The following is a 23663-nucleotide window of genomic DNA, read 5'->3' on the forward strand; positions in this document are numbered from 1 at the left end:
TGGCGTTATAATGAGGATTACATTAGATAATAAATAAAAGCTCTTTAGTGCAGTTCCTGACATGTATGAAACACTCACAATTAGCTCTTAATCCTACTCTTATTTGTTAACAAAAGTTTTGTTTGGCAAGAAAATGGAAATGGCTAGATTTGACCTGAGCAATATTGGGAAGGAGGATCAAAGAGGGAAGAGGCGGGAGGCAGGGAAACCAGTTAGGAGCATATGTTTTGGGCAAACTCAAAGGGACGAGGGCCTGGGAGTGTGGGGAAGTGGGAGTGGAAGATGGTTCACTGATAGACGGATTTCAGCACAGGACGAGCTAGACTGTGTCACATGTGGGACGTGCAGACAAGAAAGGTGTGCAGTGGCGCAAAGCTTTCTAGCTGGATGGCTAGGTGAGTTGGTGAAGCCATTAATGGGGCACAGAGAGGGCAAGTTTACTTTGAATATTTTGAGCTGATGTATGGGTAGGACACATCCAAAACTAAATTCCTCACTTCCTTGTCAAAACCTGTTCATGTCCCCCTTAACTCCTCACTAGGTTCTGGTTTTGCTTGAGAGAGAAAAAGGTGACAAGAAGTTTGGGAAGTATAATGGTCTGATCAAAGGCTATTTTTTCTTTAGTTGCAACGTGGACTTTCTAGCAGGTTCTTTGTCTTACACGGACACTGAGACTGAGAGTCTAATAAGTAATAAGGTTCCTGGACAGAGGGGACAGGTTTTCACTACCCAGACAAAGTTCTGTGCACACTGACCTCAGAGAATTTGTTCTAATTAATAGTCAAGGCTGGCTTCCTGCTGCCAGCCTCAGGGTATGCAGGAGGGAAGGCATCAGGGTGTCCGGGCATCGCAGGTCAGGCTGCACGCTCCGACTGTGAGTGACCATCAGAGTTGGCCAGATGGATATGGAGACTAGGTTCTCCAGGCAAAAAATAACCTCTCGATTATTTTAAGACATAGCAAAAAGCTAATTTGTGGCTATTATTCCAATGAAGCCTATCGTTAAATTCACACTTTACTATGACAAGCATTTCACCTCAGCTCATTTTATATGTTAGACCTTCAGCTTTAGCCCTTAAGGGGAAAGACCGGTGGTGAGGAAACGAGTCTTCTTTGAAAGTGGCATTTGATGGCAGGTTCTAGGCTCCAGGACTCCTGCAACTCCGCCTGCTGGTTTGAAGTGTCTGCCCAGCATCATGGAGACTATGCAATGTGTATGGGGCCTTGGATGGTGGGTGGGAATTAGAAATGTTGGGGGGAGGAGACATTCCAGGAGCAGACACAGCTAGATGGCCATCATTCAGAATGTGGCCAGAAGCACAGCCTGGCCAGTCCCTTATCTTTGTGCAGCCACGCCTACTTTTCGTTGTTGTTTTTTTCCCCTAAGATTTTATTTATTTGTCAGAGAGAAAGAGAGCACAAGCAGGGGGAGAAGCAGGCTCCCTGCTGAGCAGAAAGCCCGCCATGGGGCTCAATCCCAGGACCCTGGGATCATAACCTGAGCCGAAGGCAGACGCTTAACAACTGAGCCACCCAGGCGCCCCTACTTTTCATTGTTGAGGATATACCTTGAAGTCATGTTGCACGTAATGCCAAAGAGGGCAGAGGAAGCGTGGCCACTTTTAGCCAGCCCCCCCCCGCCCCCGAACACCTCAGTGGTCCTTCTGTCTGGGGAGCTAAGAGAGCCACAGGTGAATGGCGGGCAGGCATGGCGGAGGTGAAGTCCTTGCTCTTTTATCGGCTGGAAGAAGGGGGTCTGCTTGTGTGCAGATAACCTGGGCGGGAGGGAGGGTGAGATTTCCAGTGTATAATGTGACAGCTTACCCATGGATTAAGCATTTGGCATCACACCTTTCTACCGGGTTGAGAGAATTTCTCCAAACTTGAAAATGAAGACTTGGCCACCCTGGTCTGATCACAGCTTTAAGGTGCTGAGTGCAGGGCTGAGGAAAGGCCTGGAATGCATATTAAATTTCTTGCTTTCTTGTCAGGGCTTTGCCAGCCTCCATCCTGTTCCCTAAATACACTGTGTTTTTTAGAAGTGAGTTCCTTTTTTGCCAGGGCAGGGGCCACATCTGGTGCTGCTGACGTTGCTTACCTAAGAGCTAGCCATCTCGGGAATATTTCAGAAGGGCAGTTGAAAAGCCACATCGTCCCTCTCATTCCTCGTGTACTGCTGTTGTGGGGATTAGGGGTTACAGTGGGTCTGGATTGAGTGTCAGGCTCTTCTTGAGTGCACCATCCCCACTCACTGTAAACCCATCTACCCAGGACATTCCAGACATTGCTGCAGTGGAATCCAGACTGACCAGGTGACCCTTGGCTTTTCTTCTAACTCGAAGCCAGTGATTTTACAATAAGCTGTGTTTCCAGCTGGGCCTGGGAGGTCTTTGGTAGACGAGGCGGTCAGCAGTATCTGCCTCTAATGTGAGGTCATTATAGCCAACTTTTGGTTTATTCTTTCTCTTGGGTGGCCAGGGCACCGGAAAGTAGCCATTAGACGGTCATCAAGCCCTGAAATAATCTGGAATGTTTCCTCAAACTACTGTCCATTTGGGAGGTCATTGCAGGGATAGGACTCACTTCCATGAATGGGAGAGGAGTCAAGGGAAGCTTTCAGTGTTGGCCTCACACAGAGCGCTGCTAGCTAGCGGGCAAGTCTGGCCCCTGCTTTCTGGCTGGAACAGGAGCATCTACCTCCCAGACTCCTTCGGCTGTGCCGATCAGCCCCGTCTCGCTGCTTAGACAGCTCTTCCCTCCTCTCCCCAAGGCCAGCCGTCTGAATTGGAGGGGGAGGGGTCCACTTCAATTCCATTAAATGCTTATTTTTCTTTCAATTTGCCAGTAATTCCCGAAGCATCTATAGTTTCCAGGTTACTGTTCAGTGTTGTGGGGGTGATTGCTGCCCTGTTCCTGCTCTCACAGTGTGAACTGTGGCTCCAGAATGTGGCTTGGGTTTTGCTCATCTTAACACCGCGATGATAGAAATAGCAACCATATCAAGTGTGATCTAGGATAGGACTTACTCTCTGCTAAAAGTAATGTCAGTGGATGGTTTATTTACTTCTGTCATCTTCTGCTTTTTTATCTCTAAAAGGTCATTTGTAATCATCACCTGATATGTGTGTAATTTTTTGTTAGAACTCAGCATTTTATGTGGACTGTGAGTCACTGGTTCGAGCCCTTCAAGAACTGCCTCTCTCACTCCGACTCAATGTTGCTGCCGAACTGGTCCAGGTAAAAACCCCGACACGATCTGTCAGCTGGTGCGGGTTAGGGCAGGTGAAGAAAAAGAGTGAAAAATGTCACTCTGCAGGATGTCTCAGCATCAGCTTTTCCTTTGATAAAGCTGAGGCTCTTGTATCAAGGTATCATTTTGAAAGTTTTAAGGGAGAATCAAATAATTTTGAGTCTTTTTTTTTTTTTTTACATGTGAAACATTTTGAAGGATCAAATGTAATGGAATTGAATGAAATGTAAAGTATAAAATCTGACTGGTATTTTACTCAAAAATTAATGTGCCAGGCTCTGTGTTTAGCACTAAGCAGACAGTGGTGATCAGACAGACATGGTTCTTGATCTCATGGAGCTTAATCTATTGGGAAATGTGAGTATTGGTCAAGTTATCCAATTGTGGTATGTCCCATGAAGGAGTGTAGTGTGCTATGAGAATATATAATAATGAACCTGATCTACTCTGGTGTGATTAGGAATGGCTTTCCTGAAGGGGTGTCAGATGAGCCAAGATCCAGAGTATAAAAACACGTGAGTTGGAATTTAGAGAGGAGTGACCCAGTCAGATCTGCCTTAACACTGCTGCTGAGAATGAGGATGCCCAGGAGCATTCTGGCTGCAGAATGGAGGGGGTTGTGGGAACGGGTGGGTGTGTGTGTTGGCAAATGTGCGGGAGCGTATACCCACCAGCGGAGACTGGGTCACACCAGGAGACTGCTGCAGCAGGCCAGGGGGGCAGTGTACGTGGGACTAGGGCGACGATGGTAGAGACAGCAGAGAATTGGACTTGACCAAGACGTACTTCAAAAGGAAAATTAGCAGGGCTTGGAAAATACTGGAAATGGTGAGCAAGCAGAGAATTATCCTTGGCCTTCCAGCCTGTGCAACTCAGCGCTGGGGTGGTTATCAGGAAGGGGGAGGTTTGGATGTTATGGGTCTGTGCCTCTGAGCTATCAAAGTGGAAATACGAGTCGGTTATAGAAATCTCTAGTTGAGAATGAAGGGCTAGAAACGTAAATATACCAGTGTAAGATAGCAGCAGATGAATGAACTGACAGAGGGGGAGGCCCAACAGACCGTACCACAGCTACTTCACAATGTAACTGTGGCTCGACTGCATTTTTAAAAAAGTGAAACCCTGGGCAGTACTAATTGTAAAGAGAACCCCAGCAACTGAAACGAGCCACTTCGTGCTGCAGCTGAATGTGTTGCTGCACTTGAGCAGATGCATGAATTGGTTACCCACCCGACTCTTGTTTCTGTGGCCCTGACTGGCCCCCGGTTTAGGGCAGCAAGTAGAATTCAGGGCTGGGGGGCAGGGCAGGGAAGTAGAGAGGATGGCATTTGCCTCTGACGGAATCACCATGGAGCTTTAGGAAGGTTTGGGGGTGTTTGGGGTTTTCTTAGTGATTGGGAGAGCACTGCTTTCCCTGCTGGGTGTCCAGAGATGTTCCAAGTCCTGACAAGCGTGGCTGGGGCGCATTCCCCACAGCACGGTGAAGGGTTAGCACAATACGCCAGGGAAACACCGAGCTGAAGGTGATGGGGCCTCAGGGAGAAAAGGAAGTGCTGTGACCATCGGAAAGTGAGGATTTGTGTCAGATGTAGAGCAGTTATTCTCAACTGTGTACGTCAGAATCATCTGGGGAGTTAAAAACAAAAGCCACGTGAGACGCCCACATGCCAGCTTTGTCTTGCACACTGACAACAACGGAGGACTGTTTATGTGGAAAGCCATCCTGTTTTAAAAGCCCTGAGGAGTTATTAGCACACTGGATCTGCTCACGATGCTTCAGCGTGCAAATAAGGGGACAGTGCCTCCGCCAGGGGTTGAACCTCATTCTGAGGTTCTACCCTCTCTGCCACCATGCTGGTCACCCCAGGCCTCCCTCCAGGACAGAGCTGCTCAGCCTTAGCCCTACATTACAGTCACCTGGAGAGTTAACTCTTGTTAAATTATTGCAGAAAAGTGCATGCATAAATATATGTAACCGTGGAATCAGCGTCCAGATCAAGAATCAGAATATTGGCAGCACTCCCGATGCCGCCCGTCCGCCGCGTCGCTCCTTCCCTAAAACCACTCTCCTGACTTCTAATAGTAAAGATGAATTTTGCCTGTTTTTGGACTTTTTACAAATGTAATCAAATAGTAGGTTTTCGTTTGTGTCTGGCATTTTTCACTCGAATGTTACTAAGAGTCGTTCTTGATGACTCTGTCCCTTCACCTTTATTATTAGTGCATGTAAGTACCGTGCACAGATCTGATTTGCTAATTACTTCTGGGTGCATTTTACAGGTGTTTATCTCCTCACACCTCTAAGCATATGTACATTCACCCAGACCTGGGGTACTGCCAGTTCTCAGGGCAGTTACAGAAAGACATGCCCTTCCGATGTCACCTCTGCAATGGCACAGAGCAGAGGTGGGCAGAGGGGGAGGCACGGCCCTGTGGTGTTTCAGTGAGGTCACCCCATTTACGCCAACTCAGTAAGGAAGGGTTCTGGGGCAGGGGGAACCCTTTGTGAACTTCCTGTCTGAATTGAATTTTCCTACTCCACAAAGTTTGGCTTGCTTCTCTTTCAGACCACCCTTCCTTTAGAGCTTCCTCAGGTGAAACCAAAGAGAAATGAGGAAGGCAAGGGACTGGGGATGCGGTTAAAAGGGCCCCTGGGGCCTGGAGGAAAGGGCTCCATCTCCGAGCTGAAATCGGCTGCTGCTGGCTGCCCCACGTCCCTGGATAAAGATGGCCCAAGCCCCGCTCCCTCACAGGGTTCTCAGAAACCCAGCACCCCACTGCAGTCAGCAGCGGACCACTTGGAGGAAGAATTAGACCTGCTGCTTAGTTTAGATGCACCTGTGAGAGACGGAGATGACATCGCACCAGACCAGACCTCTCAGGACCAAGAATCTGAGAAAGATGGGAAGGTGGCCCAAGAAGAAAAAGGTATGGCCTCCATTTTATTCCCTATCCATCTTCTCTTTTGTGTGCCAACAGCCCCACCTGCGTCACGTCCCTACCCCTCTCCACCAGCGTCTGACATCAATCTGCTGCTGTCCGCTGACCTTTCTGACAGCCTGCCTCTCAGTCGCTATGCCAGGCTTGCAGAGCTGCTCCCTGCCTGATTGCAGTATTAAACCCGGGGCTGCCGCTGGACCGGGCGCTAGAAAAAGGCATCCGGATCCTCGTCGCCCTCAGCTGTGCAGCAGCAGACCTTTTAATCGACTTCTCCAGACTTCTGGCTTGCTATTTCGATCTTCCTTTTGTACAAAAGAGCACTTCGGCCTTTGTGTGTGCCCTGTGAGCCCGCGGGCCCTCTGCTACAGAGAGGCCGAGGGTGTCTGCTCCATCACCGCACTGCACTGGAGAACCTGTAAGGACTTCCCAGGATTGCTACGACAGTAAAAGAAAATGGAGCTGCTGGTCTTTTTAGAAAACTAGTGAACTGTGACATTCAACTTCAGAATAAATAGAAGAGCAAATCTCTACCCCATTTACTAATTTGTTTAGCTATTAATTACTGTATCCTCTAACCATAATAGGATGTTTCCTCTAGTTGTAAGCACAGTAATAATCAGGGCTGAATTCTATCATGGAACAAACCCCAAGGAAACCGTCACCCTCAATTTTGGGATTAACGTGAAGTTGTTAATGCTTTTATTTCCCCAGGTCCTGCAGAGCTCTCTGTGATGGAAGAAAAGAATGTGGAATCTGAGCAACCATGTACATCAAAAACTGTTACTGAGGAAGAGCTTGAAGACTGGTTGGACAGCATGATTTCCTAACATGAAAGAAAAAGGAGGAAAAAAAAAAGTGCCTGAAGCAAATTTTGATTGCCTTGTCAGTAAGGGCGGGCCCAAGGCTGTCCTTCCAGAACAGCTGGTTTCTGAGCATGCCCCGAGCCAGTGTGTTCTACCACGCTTGCCGCAGTAAACGCCTACCTCTGGCCCACGACATCCGAAACTATACATCTAAGAGGCTCGTTGCATTTGTTCTCTGGCTTAGCAATCTAATAGATTCCTCGAGGGCAGGGGATGTTATGGTTCTTATTTCCAGCCTCCTTCCTTTCCATGTTTACAGCAGAGCAGGTGCTGCTGATAGAATAGCAACAAGGCATGCATTTGTGGCCAAAATAAACAAACGCTGGTCTATGGAATTCCTTTCTTTCTTGGGTGGGGTGTTAGGCCCTTTGTCTCGTGTCCCTTCTTCCAGTAATCACAGGACGGCTGTAGAATCATCCAGAAGAGGTACATCACAAGAGGCCAACACCCCAGATTGGTGTGTATTACTTTATTGCAGTGGGTACTTCCTTTGATGTAAGGAGATTCACCTAAACACAGCAGCTCCAGTACTTACAAGGGAACCATAAAGCAGTACTCAATTTGGCATAAGATTGAAATTTTTCTGGATTTTCAGTACAGTACTTCTAATAACAGCAGTTGACAAGCTGTTACTGAAAAAAAATGATAGGAATAACCTTCAAGTGCGGTTTCATAAAGACGGAAGATCAACACAACTCATTAATGGAACTGTCCGTCTGGAACAGAAACATAAAAAATTTGCATAGCTATATCTAAAGAGATTTTAAGGCACTTAATCGATATTTCAGTGTCGACAAAGTGTTGGGTGTTTTTTTCTATTTCTTTAACTGCTTAAAGCTTTTCAAGTTGATTCTGAATACATTCACTAGCAAGTACCATGGGAGAAATCTGACTGCAGTTAAAATGATTTTTTTGTAGTTCAGACCATGAGTCACTAGTGGATACTGTCATGTGATATTCAAGTGTTTAAAATTTCAGTATTGTGCATTGAAGACTTCATACTTCTAGTCCTTTCCTCAATGACATCATTGCAACAACTTAGTTCCATTAGAACTGAAAAACTTGAAGGTATTCTCAACTACAGTTTCCTTGATTTTTTGCCATCTTTCAACATTTTGATAGGTTGTCTCCCCCAGGGATATGTCCATTAGGCACAAAAAAGCCAAATCAATCCCAAAATATCACATAATTGTAACAAACACTTCCTCTTGAAAGGGAGGCATTTAGAATAGGTCACATTTCAAATATTTTGCAGAACTGTAAAAAGGATTTAGTTCCCTGGAAGTTGACCATCCAGAATTGTGGAGTTTCTTTCATTCTGATTTATCCAAGCTGATCTTCATATTGTTTCCGAAAGCAGTCACCAGCTGGGAAGAAATCCCAACACCTTTCTTGGTACATCTTCCAGACGTAAGATTCCTGAAATAATGGGAACAAAGGGTACTTCTTTTTAAACCACAGTAAGCTTAAACCCAGGTGGTTTTTACTCCGTAGGTCTCCCTTGGGGAAGGGTGATGGGTCCCAACTAGTACCTTCTTCCTTGCTCTGTTCCCAGCCCAGGCTAGTTTAGGAGCAAAAAGTCATTCCCCAAAACACTGAACACAATGTAATGATTCCAAGTAAAAATGCTTAAAGATCTAGCAACAGGCTGATTCTATGCCATTTGTAATTGGTAGAAGGCAGAAGAACGCACAATGAAGGGATAGTGAGTGCTGGCTCGGGCAGATGCCTGGAGCATTTGAAGGGAGATCTAGAACCAGTTGCCTCTCAAGTGTCTGAGCTGTGAAGCGGTCCCACAGATCTGATGCTGTTTGAGTATTAGATAACCTATCTTTTCTTCCCTTTGTTCTCTTATCTCTGCATTTGTTTCTCATACTTAGTCACAGAATCCCTTTTGACACATACTTTCACTCATACTACCCACACCTCCACCTTCCCTGTGTCACCCACACATGAGGTGGTTGTCTTTCTCTGGCTGTCTCTCACACCATTTTACTCTCTTTGTTAGAGCCACCCACTCAGCTCCTCCTTGTCTTTTTCTCTGTAATGTTCTCCCCACCTCCAGCTCTTCTACTCTGAAGCAGTAACCATAAGGGTTTAGAAAATGTCAGTGTTAGTTGGGTAGGATAACCAGAAAGTCTTTAGGGAGAGATTGGAGTTGCCTGAGAATATTGGCTTCTTAGGTCACACAGAGATGGCGGAATTATGCAGAGGAAAAATGTACGTTGGAGACTAATGAAGTCATCTGTCTACTTCAGACATCCTGTGCTCTGTTGAGTCTCAAGACTTCAGAAACGGAAACTCCTAATGCAGGGGTACGATTTTTTTTTTTTTTTAAAGATTTTATTTATTTATTTGAGAGAGAATGAGAGACAGAGAGCACGAGAGGGAAGAGGGTCAGACGGAGAAGCAGACCCCCTGCTGAGCAGGGAGCCTGATGCGGGACTTGATCCTGGGACTCCAGGATCATGACCTGAGCTGAAGGCAGTCGCTTAACCAACTGAGCCACCCAGGCGCCCCAGGGGTACGATTCTTAAGACATTTTATTTCTCACCTGACCCGTGTGTTCTGTTTCATCTTTATTAATCAGATACATCAGGAAGAACCTGGAACAAGGGGGAAAAAGGTATAATAAGTGAGAAAAAGACAATATTATTTTGGTTAGTCTTTTTGTGAGGAGAAATTCTTTTTACCATTCCTAAACCTTGGGCTAAGTGTACTTGTGAGGAAGCATTTCGGCTACCTTTTTCCTAACTGCCTCTACTTTTTCAGAGAACTAGGCAGAAAGGGCACACACAGAGGGGAACCATATGACATAACTGTTTATTTTACTCTACCGTTCTTCCTCAGCCACTGTCCCCTCTGTTGACCACGGATACTCACAAATAGTTGGCTAAGTTGTGCTCTTGTAAGGTGTGTGTTTCAAAGCCATGAGGAATCGTGTCAAAATAGTCATTGCCGATCCCACAGATGAAACATTTCGTCTAAGACGAATAAGAGAAGCAGTAAAGGCGTTAGTACACGTGACATTACAGGCAGGTGGGAAAGAGGTGATGATCTCTGATCGAACGGAGAGACCATGAAAAAATATTTCTCTCTTTAATGCTACTGGCCGTTAGTCCTCTCCTTCACAGTGTCACATCCTTAGCTCCTAGCTAGTGGAGCAGGGTGGAGGCGGCAGGCCGGGGAGGATGAAGCAGAAGCCAGGCCCAGAGGACAGGCACAGCAAACAAACTTTGTCGGTCACTTGCCTAAGACTGGCCCTATGTAATTGCAGACCCAAGTATTTAAAAAACTCTTTTGCTGTAAGATACAAAAATGGAGTTGGAGCTAGTCGAACTTTACCTCCATATCTTCTCGCACTTGTTCCTGCTGGTCTCTTAGCTCTCCAAAAGCATCAATAATAAGACCTGGTATTTTAAATACAAAGACAGATAAAGTGTTTACAGTCATCTGTTTCGGGGCTCAAGGTAGAGGTTCGATGGTAGAGGCCACATTGTTTTGTGTAAAAAAAAAAAAAAAAAGAATTATCAGGCCAACTCAGTAAAGCAAAATCAGAAAAAAATCGTTGTGTTTTCAAATGCTGCATCCTGGCTCACCATTTCTCAGCCTTTGTCTTACTCCACCTTTCTGCAGTGCACAATGCTAGCAGCTTACTCCTTGACCCACTTGGCTCCCCCCAGCCCATCCCTGTTCTATTACGGTGCTTGGCCACTCTCTTTTCAGTCTTCCTTGTGGGCTCTTCCTCTTCTCCAGCTCCTTAAGCATTGAAATAGATCAGGATTCCTCTTCAGTTTCTTTGTTTCTCCTTCCGGAGAGTCTCCTCTACACTCAGATTTTTGAGTACCACCCCCCAGCGCTGATGGATCCCATTTGTATTGTTTCATTTTTGTATTGTATATTTATTTTCTGTGGACTTACTATATTTATTATTTCCCTCCTATTCCATTCCTGACTTGTGTCTTGAGAGACCTATTACAGTTAACGGCTTCTTAGCCCTCAACACCTGCATGTTTATAGGTACCTCACCTTGGCATGACTCAAATTCATCACGGTCTTTCTCTAGTTCCTGACAAGCTACTGACTAAAATATCAGTACCCCTCCCCACAAAAGAAAAAACCTGTCACTCTTTCACGGTTCCTCTCTCTGCTCTTTCACCACCACCTTGCCTGGGAGGACAGGCTGTGGGACAAGACCAGCCTCAGGAGATCTCTAGGAAGCAGAGTGAGAAGGCGATAACCAGTTCCGAGTGGGGGATGAAGAGAGGTGGGGGGGGGGGCCTCCATTCAGATTTTCTGGTTTCTTGTGTGTCTGGGTGTATCTCTGGCTTTATGTCTAGCCACTTGAGTGCATAGTAGGTGCTCAATAAATTTTTGTCAAATTAACTAGTAAATGAATGTACAAACCTCTCTAGATAATGTCATAGATACCGAAAGATAAAGCACTAGGTATAAGCCGTGCTCATACTTAACGTAACTGGCAACATACCCTGAATGATGGCCAGCAAGATGACAATGACGAAGAAGAAGAAGGTAATGTCAAAGACAATGCGGTACATCTCATAAGGGTCACCAGCAGGGTCTTCAATTTCGTCGCCAATGCCTCCTCCGGCTCTCACTCCCACGTACATGTGGAACAGGTAACACTGGAGAAGAAAAAGAATGGCAGTTCAGGTCAAAGCCACAGGGTTTTGTTTTCAGCAAGATGGATGTGAGCTCTTTTGCGAGGCAGAGGGAGGGCGCTCCTCGGTGATGTCAGTCCTCACACAGCTAGCTGCTGTCCTCTAGGCCCACTGGTCAGGGTAGGGTCTCGGGAGGTGGCAAGACTTGTTACACTTAGCCTTTAAAAGATATTCTTTGCTCATTTAAAAAAAAAAAAAAGGTTTGAACGATTTGACACCTACGAGGGAGTTCATGTAGGGCATGTGTAAGTTAAAACAACGCTGGGCCCTGATGAACATGCATTCGCCAGATGGGAGTTTGCCTTCATTTAGAGTGCCACCTCCGGAAAAGGCCTCCTCTCCTCCTGCATCCTCTGTGCACCCGGGAGGGCAGGGATTCCTGCCGTGTCTGCGGGAAGACTTTTCCTCCTCTGGGCTGCATGTGTGAGCCAGTGTAGGCATCTGGGCGCTGGCTCCCAGAGCAGGGCACCGCCCTCTGTCTGCCCTGCCTGGTGGGGTGAGGTGCAAAGGGAAAGGCAGTGACTGGGGAAAGGCAGGGGCAGCGTGGAGACACGGGCCGGTCACACTGGTGCTCTCCCTCTGCTAGCTCACCGGGAGCTGCGCCTTTCCTGCCCACAAGTGGCTGGCAGGACAGGAACCCCTCCCCCCCCCTCCTCCTGCTGCTCTGACGGTTTTTCAGATAATGGTGGTTTTTCTGAAAGAACCCCATCAGGCTTGTTGAAATAAATTGAGCACGTTTCATGGGACTAGAGCCCCCAGATCTCAGAGACAAAGGACCAAGGCTTGACTTCCAAGAAATTTAGATGCAGGTCCATTCACATTCAGATAGAGGTAATTTGTCTCTTTAACACAAGCGTGGATGGATGAGACCCCCCCATCCCCCTCCCGCTCTGCAGTGTGCTCCTTCCACTTTCCACCTGGGCTTAGACCAGTGCACCTGCAACCCGTCTCCCTCCATCTGTCTGTCCAGGACACTTCTCCCTGTATTCCGTTCTAATCTCTGATGGGGGCGGGCTCTCACCGTCATCATGTCGTCACACTTCATATCGGGCTCATCGTCATCTTCACTTTTGTTGTAGAACTTGCGGAAGAAGTTGAAGGCCACCACGGTGTAGAGGTAAACCACCACGGCCAGGAGACCGACAGTCAGAACCAGCTGGGGGTGGGAGGGAGACAGGAGAAAGAGGGTGAGTCTTCTCCACTCTTGGAGGTTCTCAGGAGACTCCAAGGTAACAAGAAAGGTGAGGTGGGAAGGGGACAGAGGAGGGGTGGCAGCGAAGGCGGTCCTTATGGTGGACAAAACAGCCTATGGGGAGAAGACTGTAATGGTGGTGGGGGTTGTGGACTAAATTCTGTCTCCCCCCAAATTCCTAAGCTCCAGCATCTCAGAATGTGACTGAATTTGGAGATCAGGCCTTTAAAGAGGTAAATTGCAATGATGGATTTAGAATGGGCCCTGTTCCAGTCTAACTGGAGTTCTTACGTACAGATTAGGACACAAAGAGACGCCAGGAGCTACAGGCACAGAGGGAAGGTCAAGTGAAAAAGCAAGAGGGTGGCTAGGTGTAAACCAAGGAGAGAGGCCTCCGAAGGAAACCAAGTCTACCCCCACCTTGATCTTAGACTTCCAGCCTCCAGAACTGAGAGGAAATAAATCTGTTGTTTAAGCCACCAGCCTGGGGTTCTGTGATGGCAGCCTGAGCAGATGCATACCCGGGCTACGGGACTGGGCCTCAGCAATGTAAGAAGGGATTTAAGGATTGAACAGTGACAGAGCTAGGAGGGTGCCCTTGCTTTTTTTTGCAGAGATAGCAGTGAGTGGAGAATTAACAATATGGCTCCTACTCTGACGCTGCTTCTAAAGAAATTAAAGGTTCTTGGACTGGTGGGTATCCCTACAGTACATGTTTTCATCAATAACCATGAGTGGATAATTGTCACAGCTTTGAAGCCGCCATAAGAATTATTTATGATGGTTTAGCGAAGTGACATTTTTCATAATCAAGAAATCTGCCTAGAACCATTGTAGGGGTCATAGGGCATGCTTATTTCTTGGCTGGAGGAAGTACTCTGAATGAGGATGATGCGGGATCTGCTCATCTGGCCCATATGAGGGACTGGGGGTTGAGCCGGAGCGATGAAGATCACAGTCATTATGAAGGTAAGACCTTTGCTCTCGAGTTTCAGGTTGTTGCACAAAAGGGGGTAGGCATGAGTACTGAGATAAATACCAGAAGAAAAGTATTCATTCTTTGAATGATGAATAATAATTTAGCAAACCTCAGACAGCAGACCTCACAGAATGCAGTTGGTTTTAGAAACAGAGAAAAAACCTGGGCTTTGCACCAAGGAAGAAATGGGCTAGTTCTGCCACTTAGCGGCTGTGTGGTCTTGGGGGAGACACTTAGCGTCTCTGAACTTCAGTTCTCTTATCTGTCAAGTGAGCATAACCTCTACCTTACAAGGTAGTTGTGAGCCTATCACAGTCCCGGGCCCATGGCAAGCTGGGCACAGTTGTTTTTTGTTTTGTTTTGTTTTACAATCTTGCCAGAGTTTATTTAGCAAGCCCATATAAGAAATTCATTGTTTAAGCTTTCCATTTAAGGTACATGTTTGTGTAATGTCATTAAGCTAAATCAATAAAAACTGACGTTTCAATATCTGAGTAAAGGGGAAGGAAAAAATTCTAAAAGAACATATTGTAGAACTGGTGTTCCACTGATCACACTTTGGGTAACACTGCCTTTATAGGATCATCAACCCAAACAAGAAACATTGACTATTGCTACTACCAGAAACCTAGAGGAAATAAACCACCCTAATACCTGATGATTTTTTAGAAATTTTTCTGAGTAGAGTTGACAATGTTACAGAGATGCTGAATCACCACATTGTACACCTGAAACTAATGTATGTTACGTGGTGCTCAGTAGAAGTGTAGCTCCCGTCTGTTACCATACAATGCTGTTGGAATACCACTGACTATCTTCCCTATGCTGAGCCTTCTTCTATTACCACAGCTTATTCATCCCCTCACTAGAAGCCTGTGCTTCCCACTCCCTTCACCCATTCTGCCCAAACCCGCAACCCCCTTCCCTCTGGCAACCATTGGTTCTCCGTGTTTATAGATCTGATTCCAACACCTTTCGTTTTAGAACAATTAAAGGTCAATTTTGACTTTATTTTTTTCTGGTTGGAACCCCTATTTTTTTAAGGTGTACAAGGTGATGATTTAATATATGTATACATTGTAAAATATGCCACAATCAAGGTAATTAACATATCTGTCACCTCACATAGTTACAACTACTGTGTGGGGGGGGGGACGGTGAGAACACTTCAGATCTACTGTCTTAGCAAATTTCAAGTACACAATACAGTATTTTTAACTACAAGTACCATTCTTTACATTAGATCCCCAGAATTTATTCATCTTATAGCTGAAAGTTTGTACTCTCTGACCAACACAACCCCTTTGCCCCCATCCCCTGGCAACCATCATTCTACTCTGTGGTTCTAGGAGTTCAATTTCTTTAGATTCCACGTATAAGTGAGATCATACAGTATTTGTATTTCTCTGTCTAGCTTATCTCACTTAACATCAATAGTCTCAAGGTCCATCTATGTTGTTGTGAATGCCAGGATTTCCATTTTTTATGGCTGATTAATATTCCATTGTATGTACATACCATATTTTCTTTATGCATTCATCCATTGATGGACACTTAGGTTTTTTTTTTTTTTTTAAAGATTTATTTATTTGAGAGAGCGAGAATGAGAGAGAGAGAGAGAGTACATGACGGGGGGAGGGTTAGAGGGAGAAGCAGACTCCTTGCTGAGCAGGGAGCCCGATGCGGGACTCGATCCAGGGACTCCAGGATCATGACCTGAGCCGAAGGCAGTCGCTTAACCAACTGAGCCACCCAGGCGCCCCGACACTTAGGTTTTTTTCTGTGTCTTGACTATTATGAATAATGCTTCAATGAACATGGGAATGCAGGTATCTCTTTGATATAGTGATCTCATTGGCTTTGGCTATATACCCGTAAGTGGGGCTGCTGGATCATGTGGCAGTTCTAGATTTAATTTTCTGAGGGTTCTCCATAATGGCTGTACAAATCCTGGCACATTTTAACTTCTTTCTGTACTCCCTCTCCTACACAAAGGCTTAGAGATGGGAGGGAACTCATGTCTCATTTATGAAGTTGCACGTAATGAGGAAAGAAATGCTAAGGAGTTTGTTGACAAAAGGAGCCACTAGAGGATTTTAATCAAGGGATTGACCCTGGCAACACTGTAGAAAACAGACTGGATATAGAAGAGGCTGGACACAGCCATGTCTATATAGACAGATACAGATGCAGACATGTGTGTGTGTGTGTATATGTCTGAGTGATTGCTTCTTAATCAGAAACATGTTTCAGAAGTACCCAGGGAGCTTCCTAATTGCATAGCCTACTTACCAACCCCCAGGGAATGTATCAGATTCGTGGAGGAAAGGGTAAACCAGGAAAGGTCTCCAGAGTGATTCTGATATGTCCATCACCTCCTTCCCTCTCCCTTTTTCCTGGCTGATCTAAATGTTCGGGGTTTCTACATCAAGGTCTTATGTCTCTTAAGTGATGGCTACAGTTCTGCAGTAACAATCTACTGGTTCATGTGTTTGGCCAGGAAAGGTGTACTATACACCATGACACATACCTTCCTGCCATACACTAGTGTACCACATGTTGTTGGCTTTTTTTCCCCTATCCGTATCTAGGCCCCTCCTGTTCTGCACAGTACAAACCCCAATACCTGCTTGCCATTGTGAGTTACAGATGACAGAATAGTCCTCAGTGTCTTGAAGCCCATTGCGATGTCCAGCAGATGAGCAGCGAAGAAGAAGTTGTTGTAGTGGCCCAGGACTGACATGGTTGTATACCAGGCAAGGTAGAGAAAGGACTGCGGAGAAAGGACGGACAGGCAATTTAGCAACCTTTCAGGCATTCGTGCCTCATGATGGGCCCATTAAACCATTTTTTCCCCTGGATACTGAGGAGCTGAGGTGCTGCAACTGGCCTAAGAATTGCCAAGTGAAACGCCTTCCACCACTGCTGTTCCCCCAGCACCGGGAAGGCCCTCCATCTTTGATAAGCAAGCACTGAATCTTCCTGGCACCCACCCTAGCTTGTGGCCCTGTGGCATCCAGTGACATAGATTCCATGGTACAGAATCTTGTTTTTCCGGGTGCCATACTCACGTTGTCAGTAAAAACAACTCCCAGCTTCCAGATATGGTACTTCATGTCAATGGAACTCAGCCTAAAGGGGAACAAAAAAATTTTAAAACTTATAAATGTCAGACTTTAGTTAAGTGTTTAATAAGGGGGAAAATTAAGTTTTTCCTCTCAGGTTTAATAATCTAAACACAGCTCTGAGCTTTATCAAGTTGTATGTGTTCCCCATGAGACTGAGAACGGTTGAATCACACATCTTGAAATTTTAATTAGTCTTTCTCTTTCAGCTCTAACAGGCATAAAAGCTGATAGGTCTTTAAATTTCTTGAGGCCGTGTTCTCCCAATATGTCAGAAGCTAGAAGAAAACCCCTAAGCCAGACCAGAGCCTGAGTGCACATGGGTGTGCTGCAGGCCTTCCCTCTGGCAAACTGAAGAGAACTGGAAAAACAAAGGATCCACTTGGGCCAGACTTGGGATTTGAACCCCTAAGCTCTGTACCATGACACCAGAGAGGCCGCCTCTGCTTTGCTCTCTTCGACTGGGCTGAAATCAAGGGCATTTTTGTCCAAACCCAGGAGTTCAGCAATGCGTTCTGCTCCATAGAGATCTCCGTACTTGTTGATCACCTGGAGAGAGAGGACGACAGAGTGAGCTCGGGCCGCGCAGCACGGTGCTGTCTCCGGCCCCAAGGTCTTCAGAGCTTCCCTATGCTCTGGGCTCTTTCAAGGGGGTTGATGAAGACACGATTCAAAATGCAACAGGAAAATAAAGAGGAAAAAAATAGCCCCAGGAGAAAACAGAAACAAAAGAGACCAAGTGAAAACCGCTTCTCAAGCTAATACCTTTTCGGATGGGAGAAGAAAACTAGTATGCAGAAAGTAGTGATGGTGTTAAGCTGTTTAGGGCAGAGGAGTATAGGAATGGAGCCAAAACCTACATATGTTCAGACAAAAGCCCTTCTGTGACTTACTCTGTTCAAGATACCATCATAAAAGCAACAGCAGATTTCTTCATGTTTGTATATGTAGAACTTAAAAAAAAATCTACATTTCTTTGGTGGTCATGGAAACCACCTCCCCACCCCCACCAACTGACAAGGCATACCTTTCTCTTGACAAACTTGTCCCAGTAGTTATTAGGAAAAGATCTGAAAAAGAAAATGAAAAGGGGAGGTTCTTAACATCAAGGCAAACACATCAAGAAGCTATGAGATCTGTGTCTGGATCTAGGATCTCCTTGGGTTTTGTCCTGCTCATTCAAGAATTCAGACTGATTGAAGCTCAGAGTCACCACAGATCTAACTGAGCCGATGGCCTTGCTTCTTTGTGTTGGCTTCTGAAACACCTGGAGAGCCACTCTGCATTTTCTGCCTCAAAATTATGGTAAAGAGTCAGGATTTGTGATGGTAGACTAGACAGAAGCAGGTACATGTTTCTTGATCCCAGTGTAACTAGAAACAAAACCCTAGAGGAAAACACATGCATTCAGGTTTCATTCATTGAGTACCTAACTTCGTGTTGGTACCCGGGGCAGGTGATACGGATACAGTGGTGGAAAGTGTAGACAAAGTCCCTAACTTGATGACATTTCCAGTATGGGAATCCCTTTAGTTCATGTATGTGGGGTTTTTCTTAACCAGAGTGCTCTTCCACTCTATTCTCCATCCCTATATAACTCCTGTGGGGTCTGCTTTTCTCAGGGAATTAGATCCCTCTGTCTTTTGGAGGTGGTTCCCTCTACCATACCATCCCTAACCCCTCAGAGGAATGTCTTTCCTCAGCCTAGTAATTTATACCAGCTCCACTGCAAAGAGTTTGTAAGTGTTAAAGTCCAGGAGGAACTGTCACTTTCAGGTATGTTGGCAAAAACCATTTAAGATATTTTTCTCCTGGGGCACCTGGGTGGCTCAGTCGGGTAACCATCCAACTCTTGATTTTGGCTCAGGTCATGATCTCAGCGTCATGAGATCACTCAGGCTCTGTGCTCAGCGGGGAGCCTGCTTGGGATTCTCTCTCTCTCTGCCCCTCCCCACCTTGAGTGCTTGCTCGCTCTCTCTCAGAAAAAAAAAAAAAAAAAAGACTTTTCTCCCTTCCACAATGATTGATCTTTCCTGGGAGAGTTCCTTGTGAGTCTAGATTGCAGCCAAGGAACCTCTGGCCCTTGGTGCATGCATTCTTAGTTCAGTTTTCCTTAATTTGAGTCCATTCTTATTGACTCTGGAACACAGTAGTCTCCTATAAAGGCCATCCAAGCTGGTAGTAAGGAAGTGAGGACCTCCCTCTATTCAGGGACCTCTCAGAAGAATAACCCTCAGCAAATGCCACTTCCCCAACAGGCTGACAATCTTTAAAAAAATTTTTTTTTGCAGGGACAGCGGGAAGGGGAAAGCTAAAGCAATTTCTTTGTTTCAAACATCCAAATGTCACTTAAAAGCAAAAACGAATGCTGAGTTTACAGAGTAAAGTGGTAATAGATTTTATCTCTGGAGGCATGGAAATGATTATTTTGATTTTCTTCTTTGTACGCTTTTCTACTTGATTTTTTTTCATGTATTACATTTAGAACCTAAAATAAACAAAGCAAATAAAAAAATCAATCCAGGCTTCCTCTGTCCACACTAAAATCTCCTTTCTCTTAAATCCCTTATACAAATGGTCCATAACGTACAACTCAGCCATGGTCACATTTTGTCCTAAGTGGAAAATTCCACAAGTGATGCCACAGGGTCACTGACTGAAGGTTCCAGGCAAGACCATTTCACAGACATGATCTTACCTTGGTCTGAGTATTCTTGTCCCCTGACTAGGTATGTAAGCTCCTTGAAGGTAGAAAACATAATTTTACTTGATAATAATCCTTAAAGTGTGAGGTAGACAACAGAACCTCCAGAAGGGAAATGTATCAATAAACAATACTTCTAGGGGCGCCTGGGTGGCTCAGTCGTTAGGCGTCTGCCTTCGGCTCAGGTCATGATCCCAGGGTCCTGGGATCAAGCCCCGCATTGGCTCCCTGCTCGGCGTGAGGCCTGCTTCTCCCTCTCCCACTCCCCCTGCTTGTGTTCCCTCTCTCGCTGTCTCTTTCTCTGTCAAATAAATAAATAAAATCTTAAAAAAAAAAAAACACTTCTATATATGAATGGTCAAAAATAATAATACAAGATGCTCAACCTCTTTAGAAATGAAGGAGATGCACAGTGAGATGCTATTACACACCTACCGAATTAGCACAATTATCTGAGTATCTTAACAAGTGAGGCAGAGGCAGGGAAGCAGGAACTCGCATACAGTGATGGTTGGAATGTAAATCAAGACAAACATTTGCATCTCCTACTATTATGCAAATTCCTTTCCTGGTCTCTACTCTAGAGAAACCTTTTACTGGAGCTTCAGGTATAAAAGTGTTCATTGTCCCACTGTTTGTAAGAGCCAGAAAGTAGAAACAGTCCATTGTCAGGAAAATACATGATAAACACTCATACAATGGAAAATGCTACAGTTTTCAGAATGACCAAACTATGGCTATACACATCAACATGGGTGAGTTCCCAGATGCAGTGTTGAACAAAAGTATGACCGCATAATGTATATAGCATAATTCCATTTCCATAAAGTTCAAAATAGTCAATGTGAAAGAACGCTTCTAGGGACACATACCTAAGTGGTAAAAGAATGACTATCACTAAAGCCAGGAGAATAGTTAAGTGGGGGTTGGGGAAGTTATGATCAGGGAGAACACCCGGGGCTTGGAAGCTATGAGCAAGGTTCCATTTTTAAAACCTTGTAGTTCATTATTAGACTTAAAATATACATTTTATATTTTCTTAATATGTGTATTTAACAATATAAAAATAAAAGATAGCTCTCTGATATATAGTTAACTGTAAAAAGTAGGTTACTGCAAAGCACTGCATGTACTATGATGCCATAATTGTGGAAAAAAAAGATCCACCTAAAAATTTTAAAACAGCTATTTATGCATTTCTCTGCTCATGGACATCTAAGCCACTTCAAATAAAAAAACAGCAAAGATCCTTGTTGGGACGTTTTAGTGTACTCGGCTCATTAACTCCTTAGATACTTATATTTCTAGATCTTAAACTGCCTTTTTACTGGGACTTTTAGGCCATATCCCTGTGTCACAAGCAGTACTGATAATTGCAGACAGCTGACCAAACAATCACATTATTTAATAGTATCCAAAATTTCTGTGATGTGATGACAAAGGGTCAGAAACCGGGGTTTATAGTTTGCCTTATTTGAGGGGATTGGCAAGGACCTGCATGCAGCAGGGATACACTTTCGATTTGCATGCTCACTCCCTCCCGCACCAATAGAAGAATCTTCCCATTCTACAGACTATTTTAAAGAGCTCAGTTGTGCCTTTATAGAGCTGCCTCCCTCGTTTGCCTGACCATCTTTGGATCAGGAGCGATTTTCTTCCCCCAGCGGTCAGGGTTGTTGTTGGCAAACGTGCACAGTTTAATTGGCACAGCTAAGAGTTTCAACACAGTCACCTCTGTTTACATATCTAGCCCTGTAGCTCTTCTCTTTCGGCGCATTAATTTATCTCAAAACTCTCACTTTCCCAGTTGTGAACACGTCGGCGTTACCTTCACTAATGGTGATGGCCATTTTTTGAACGGGTAGAGAAAGGGAATGACGAAAAGCTTGATGCCTACCACGTGCCAGGCACTGTACCAAGCATGTAACATGCATTCATCGATCCTCCCGGACTTCAGGAGGTGGTATTCTCATGCCTCTATTAATGAAGGGGAAATCGAGGCTCAGCAGGCTTCATTACCTTGCCCACAGACAACTAAGTGACAGAGCTGACCTGGTCTTCCACCTGTGGCTGGAGAATCCACGCTCTTTCCCACCACGGTACCAATTATACACTTGCCTTCCAACAAAGCAGGCTGCTCGCCACAGGTGGTCACGCCCCCCCCCCCCCCCCCCCCCCCCCCCCCCCCCCCCCCCCCTTCCCCCCCCCCCCCCCCAAAAACGGGGGGGCCCCCCCCGGGGGGCCCCCCCCCCCCCCCCCCCCCGATGGCCCTATTTTAACTGCCCAAGGAACTGCCTACCAAGTGATAATGGCAGGAGTTCTATTACCAACCAGGCTACCTGTCTGAGAAGACTTCAGTGGGGTGCTGTCATGGAACCGCTGTGCCGTATGGGAGCTCTGGAGAAGCTGATCAGACGATCTCAGAACCCCCGGGCCAGGGAAACATTCTGTATGGCTTGAACGTGGAAAACGAAGTCATACTGTACTGGACCATCTGGTCTTAATTAAATATGCTTAGCACTCCCTGATCACATCCTCTGTCCCCCATTAAATGCTTATAGATAGACACAAGTGTTTGAGGGGCAACAGGCTATTTTACTAGGAAGGCAGTGGAGAAAGTAAGTCCTAGAAACCAGAAAAAAGGTTTATATTAATCAGTCTCCAAAGCTGGTTAAGAACACGTCATTCTATTTACAGTACAGACTCCTTTTCCTTTTCAGGATGGTGGTGAGGGATGACACTTACGGTGTGTTGATTACTAGGCGGTCCCACTGCCCCTTGATGTCATCTTCAGAGGGCTGTTCAGTGATATACAGGCCATCGAATTCCAGCTTCCTGGCAATTTCTTTTTCCCTTTTGAATACCACCAGAGGGACCTAGGAGTGGGAAGGCATTGGTTACTCAGAGAAGGCTTTCTGATTACAGCGCCCTCTCCCAAGCATTCCGCACAAATTAGCCTTTCCAACTTAAGGGCGGTAATCTCTGTCTCTCACTTTACCTCTCTCTCTTTTTTAAATGTATTTTTTTATTAATCTCTATACCCAACCTGGGGCTTGAACTCATGACGCTGAGATAAGAGTCACATGCTCCTCCGACTGAGCCAGCCAGGTGCCCCTGAAGCATGAATCTCTTTGCAGTAGGATTCTTAGGGTGCCTAGGTATAGATCTAAAGCCAAATAAATCTCTCACTCCTTTGGCTAATACGCCTCCCTCTCCAAAAAGCTGGTTTCATTTGGGCCACCCTTCGAGGTTTGGATTGAATAGGTGATAGTAATACAAACTAGACTCCTTGACCCATCCTGGGGAGAAGGCCATATTTAGGCCAGTTCCTAGGCCAAATAGGTTAGGTCCCCTAGGACTCCTAGACTAGAGCTGAACCAAGACTTAGAAAGAAAAGAACTATTCTAGAGTGGATTGGGCAGCCACAGAAATACCATGGAATGTTCCAGCCCCCTTCAATGGCTATGGTCATATTCATTTCATGGCACTGATGTTTGGTTGATGAAACACGGTTTGCCAGCTAGGAGGAGAGGATTCACTGGGCTCTGTACAGTCTTTCAGTATTGAAGTTTTCTTCCTCAGAGTAGCACACTTACTGGTTCCCGACAATCACTCCTCATTCTCTTCCGGTTGTCACTGTCATTTTAGCCTAGAGATGGTGGCATGGCTTTGATGACCTACCACCAAAAAGGTACACAGAGAAGGAGGGGAAAGTAATCCACTTTCCAACCATCACCAGACACACATACTTCAAATAAGGGACAGAGTTAGTGAGGTCAGAGGAGACTACTGAAATCCCAGGAAGTGAGCAACCAGGGCCTCCTCTAGCCAGGAAAGCTTAATGCAGACAGAGCCAGGGCTTGTCATGCGGCCGGAAAGCCACTGGTTACATGGCGACATCCCTCAGGCCTGGGTCTCCAAATGGTTT

General features: G+C 45.6%; 2 protein-coding genes across 2 annotated transcripts in view; one reads left to right on the forward strand and one right to left on the reverse strand.

Moving 5' to 3' along the window:
• The window catches only part of AVEN (apoptosis and caspase activation inhibitor), a 184502-nt gene extending 177117 nt beyond the window's left edge, over window positions 1-7385 (forward strand). The window contains exons 4-6 of the mRNA XM_021695512.2: window positions 3142-3237; window positions 5818-6178; window positions 6902-7385. Of these exons, the coding sequence (XP_021551187.1) occupies window positions 3142-3237; window positions 5818-6178; window positions 6902-7017 (573 nt within the window). The 3' untranslated portion in view covers window positions 7018-7385. The remainder of the gene's footprint in view (window positions 1-3141; window positions 3238-5817; window positions 6179-6901) is intronic.
• Window positions 7386-7461: 76 nt separating this feature from the next.
• The window catches only part of RYR3 (ryanodine receptor 3), a 354804-nt gene continuing 338602 nt past the window's right edge, over window positions 7462-23663 (reverse strand). Inside the window, exons 93-103 of the mRNA XM_021695474.2 lie at window positions 22481-22611; window positions 18059-18101; window positions 17453-17580; window positions 16978-17038; window positions 16533-16679; window positions 12757-12891; window positions 11543-11699; window positions 10399-10463; window positions 9937-10037; window positions 9608-9659; window positions 7462-8472 (exon numbers count right to left, since the gene is read on the reverse strand). Coding sequence (XP_021551149.1) covers window positions 8377-8472; window positions 9608-9659; window positions 9937-10037; window positions 10399-10463; window positions 11543-11699; window positions 12757-12891; window positions 16533-16679; window positions 16978-17038; window positions 17453-17580; window positions 18059-18101; window positions 22481-22611 — 1116 coding nt within the window. The 3' untranslated portion in view covers window positions 7462-8376. The remainder of the gene's footprint in view (window positions 8473-9607; window positions 9660-9936; window positions 10038-10398; window positions 10464-11542; window positions 11700-12756; window positions 12892-16532; window positions 16680-16977; window positions 17039-17452; window positions 17581-18058; window positions 18102-22480; window positions 22612-23663) is intronic.

The sequence above is a fragment of the Neomonachus schauinslandi genome, chromosome 9 (genome assembly GCF_002201575.2).
Source record: "Neomonachus schauinslandi chromosome 9, ASM220157v2, whole genome shotgun sequence".
Taxonomy (NCBI): domain Eukaryota; kingdom Metazoa; phylum Chordata; class Mammalia; order Carnivora; family Phocidae; genus Neomonachus; species Neomonachus schauinslandi.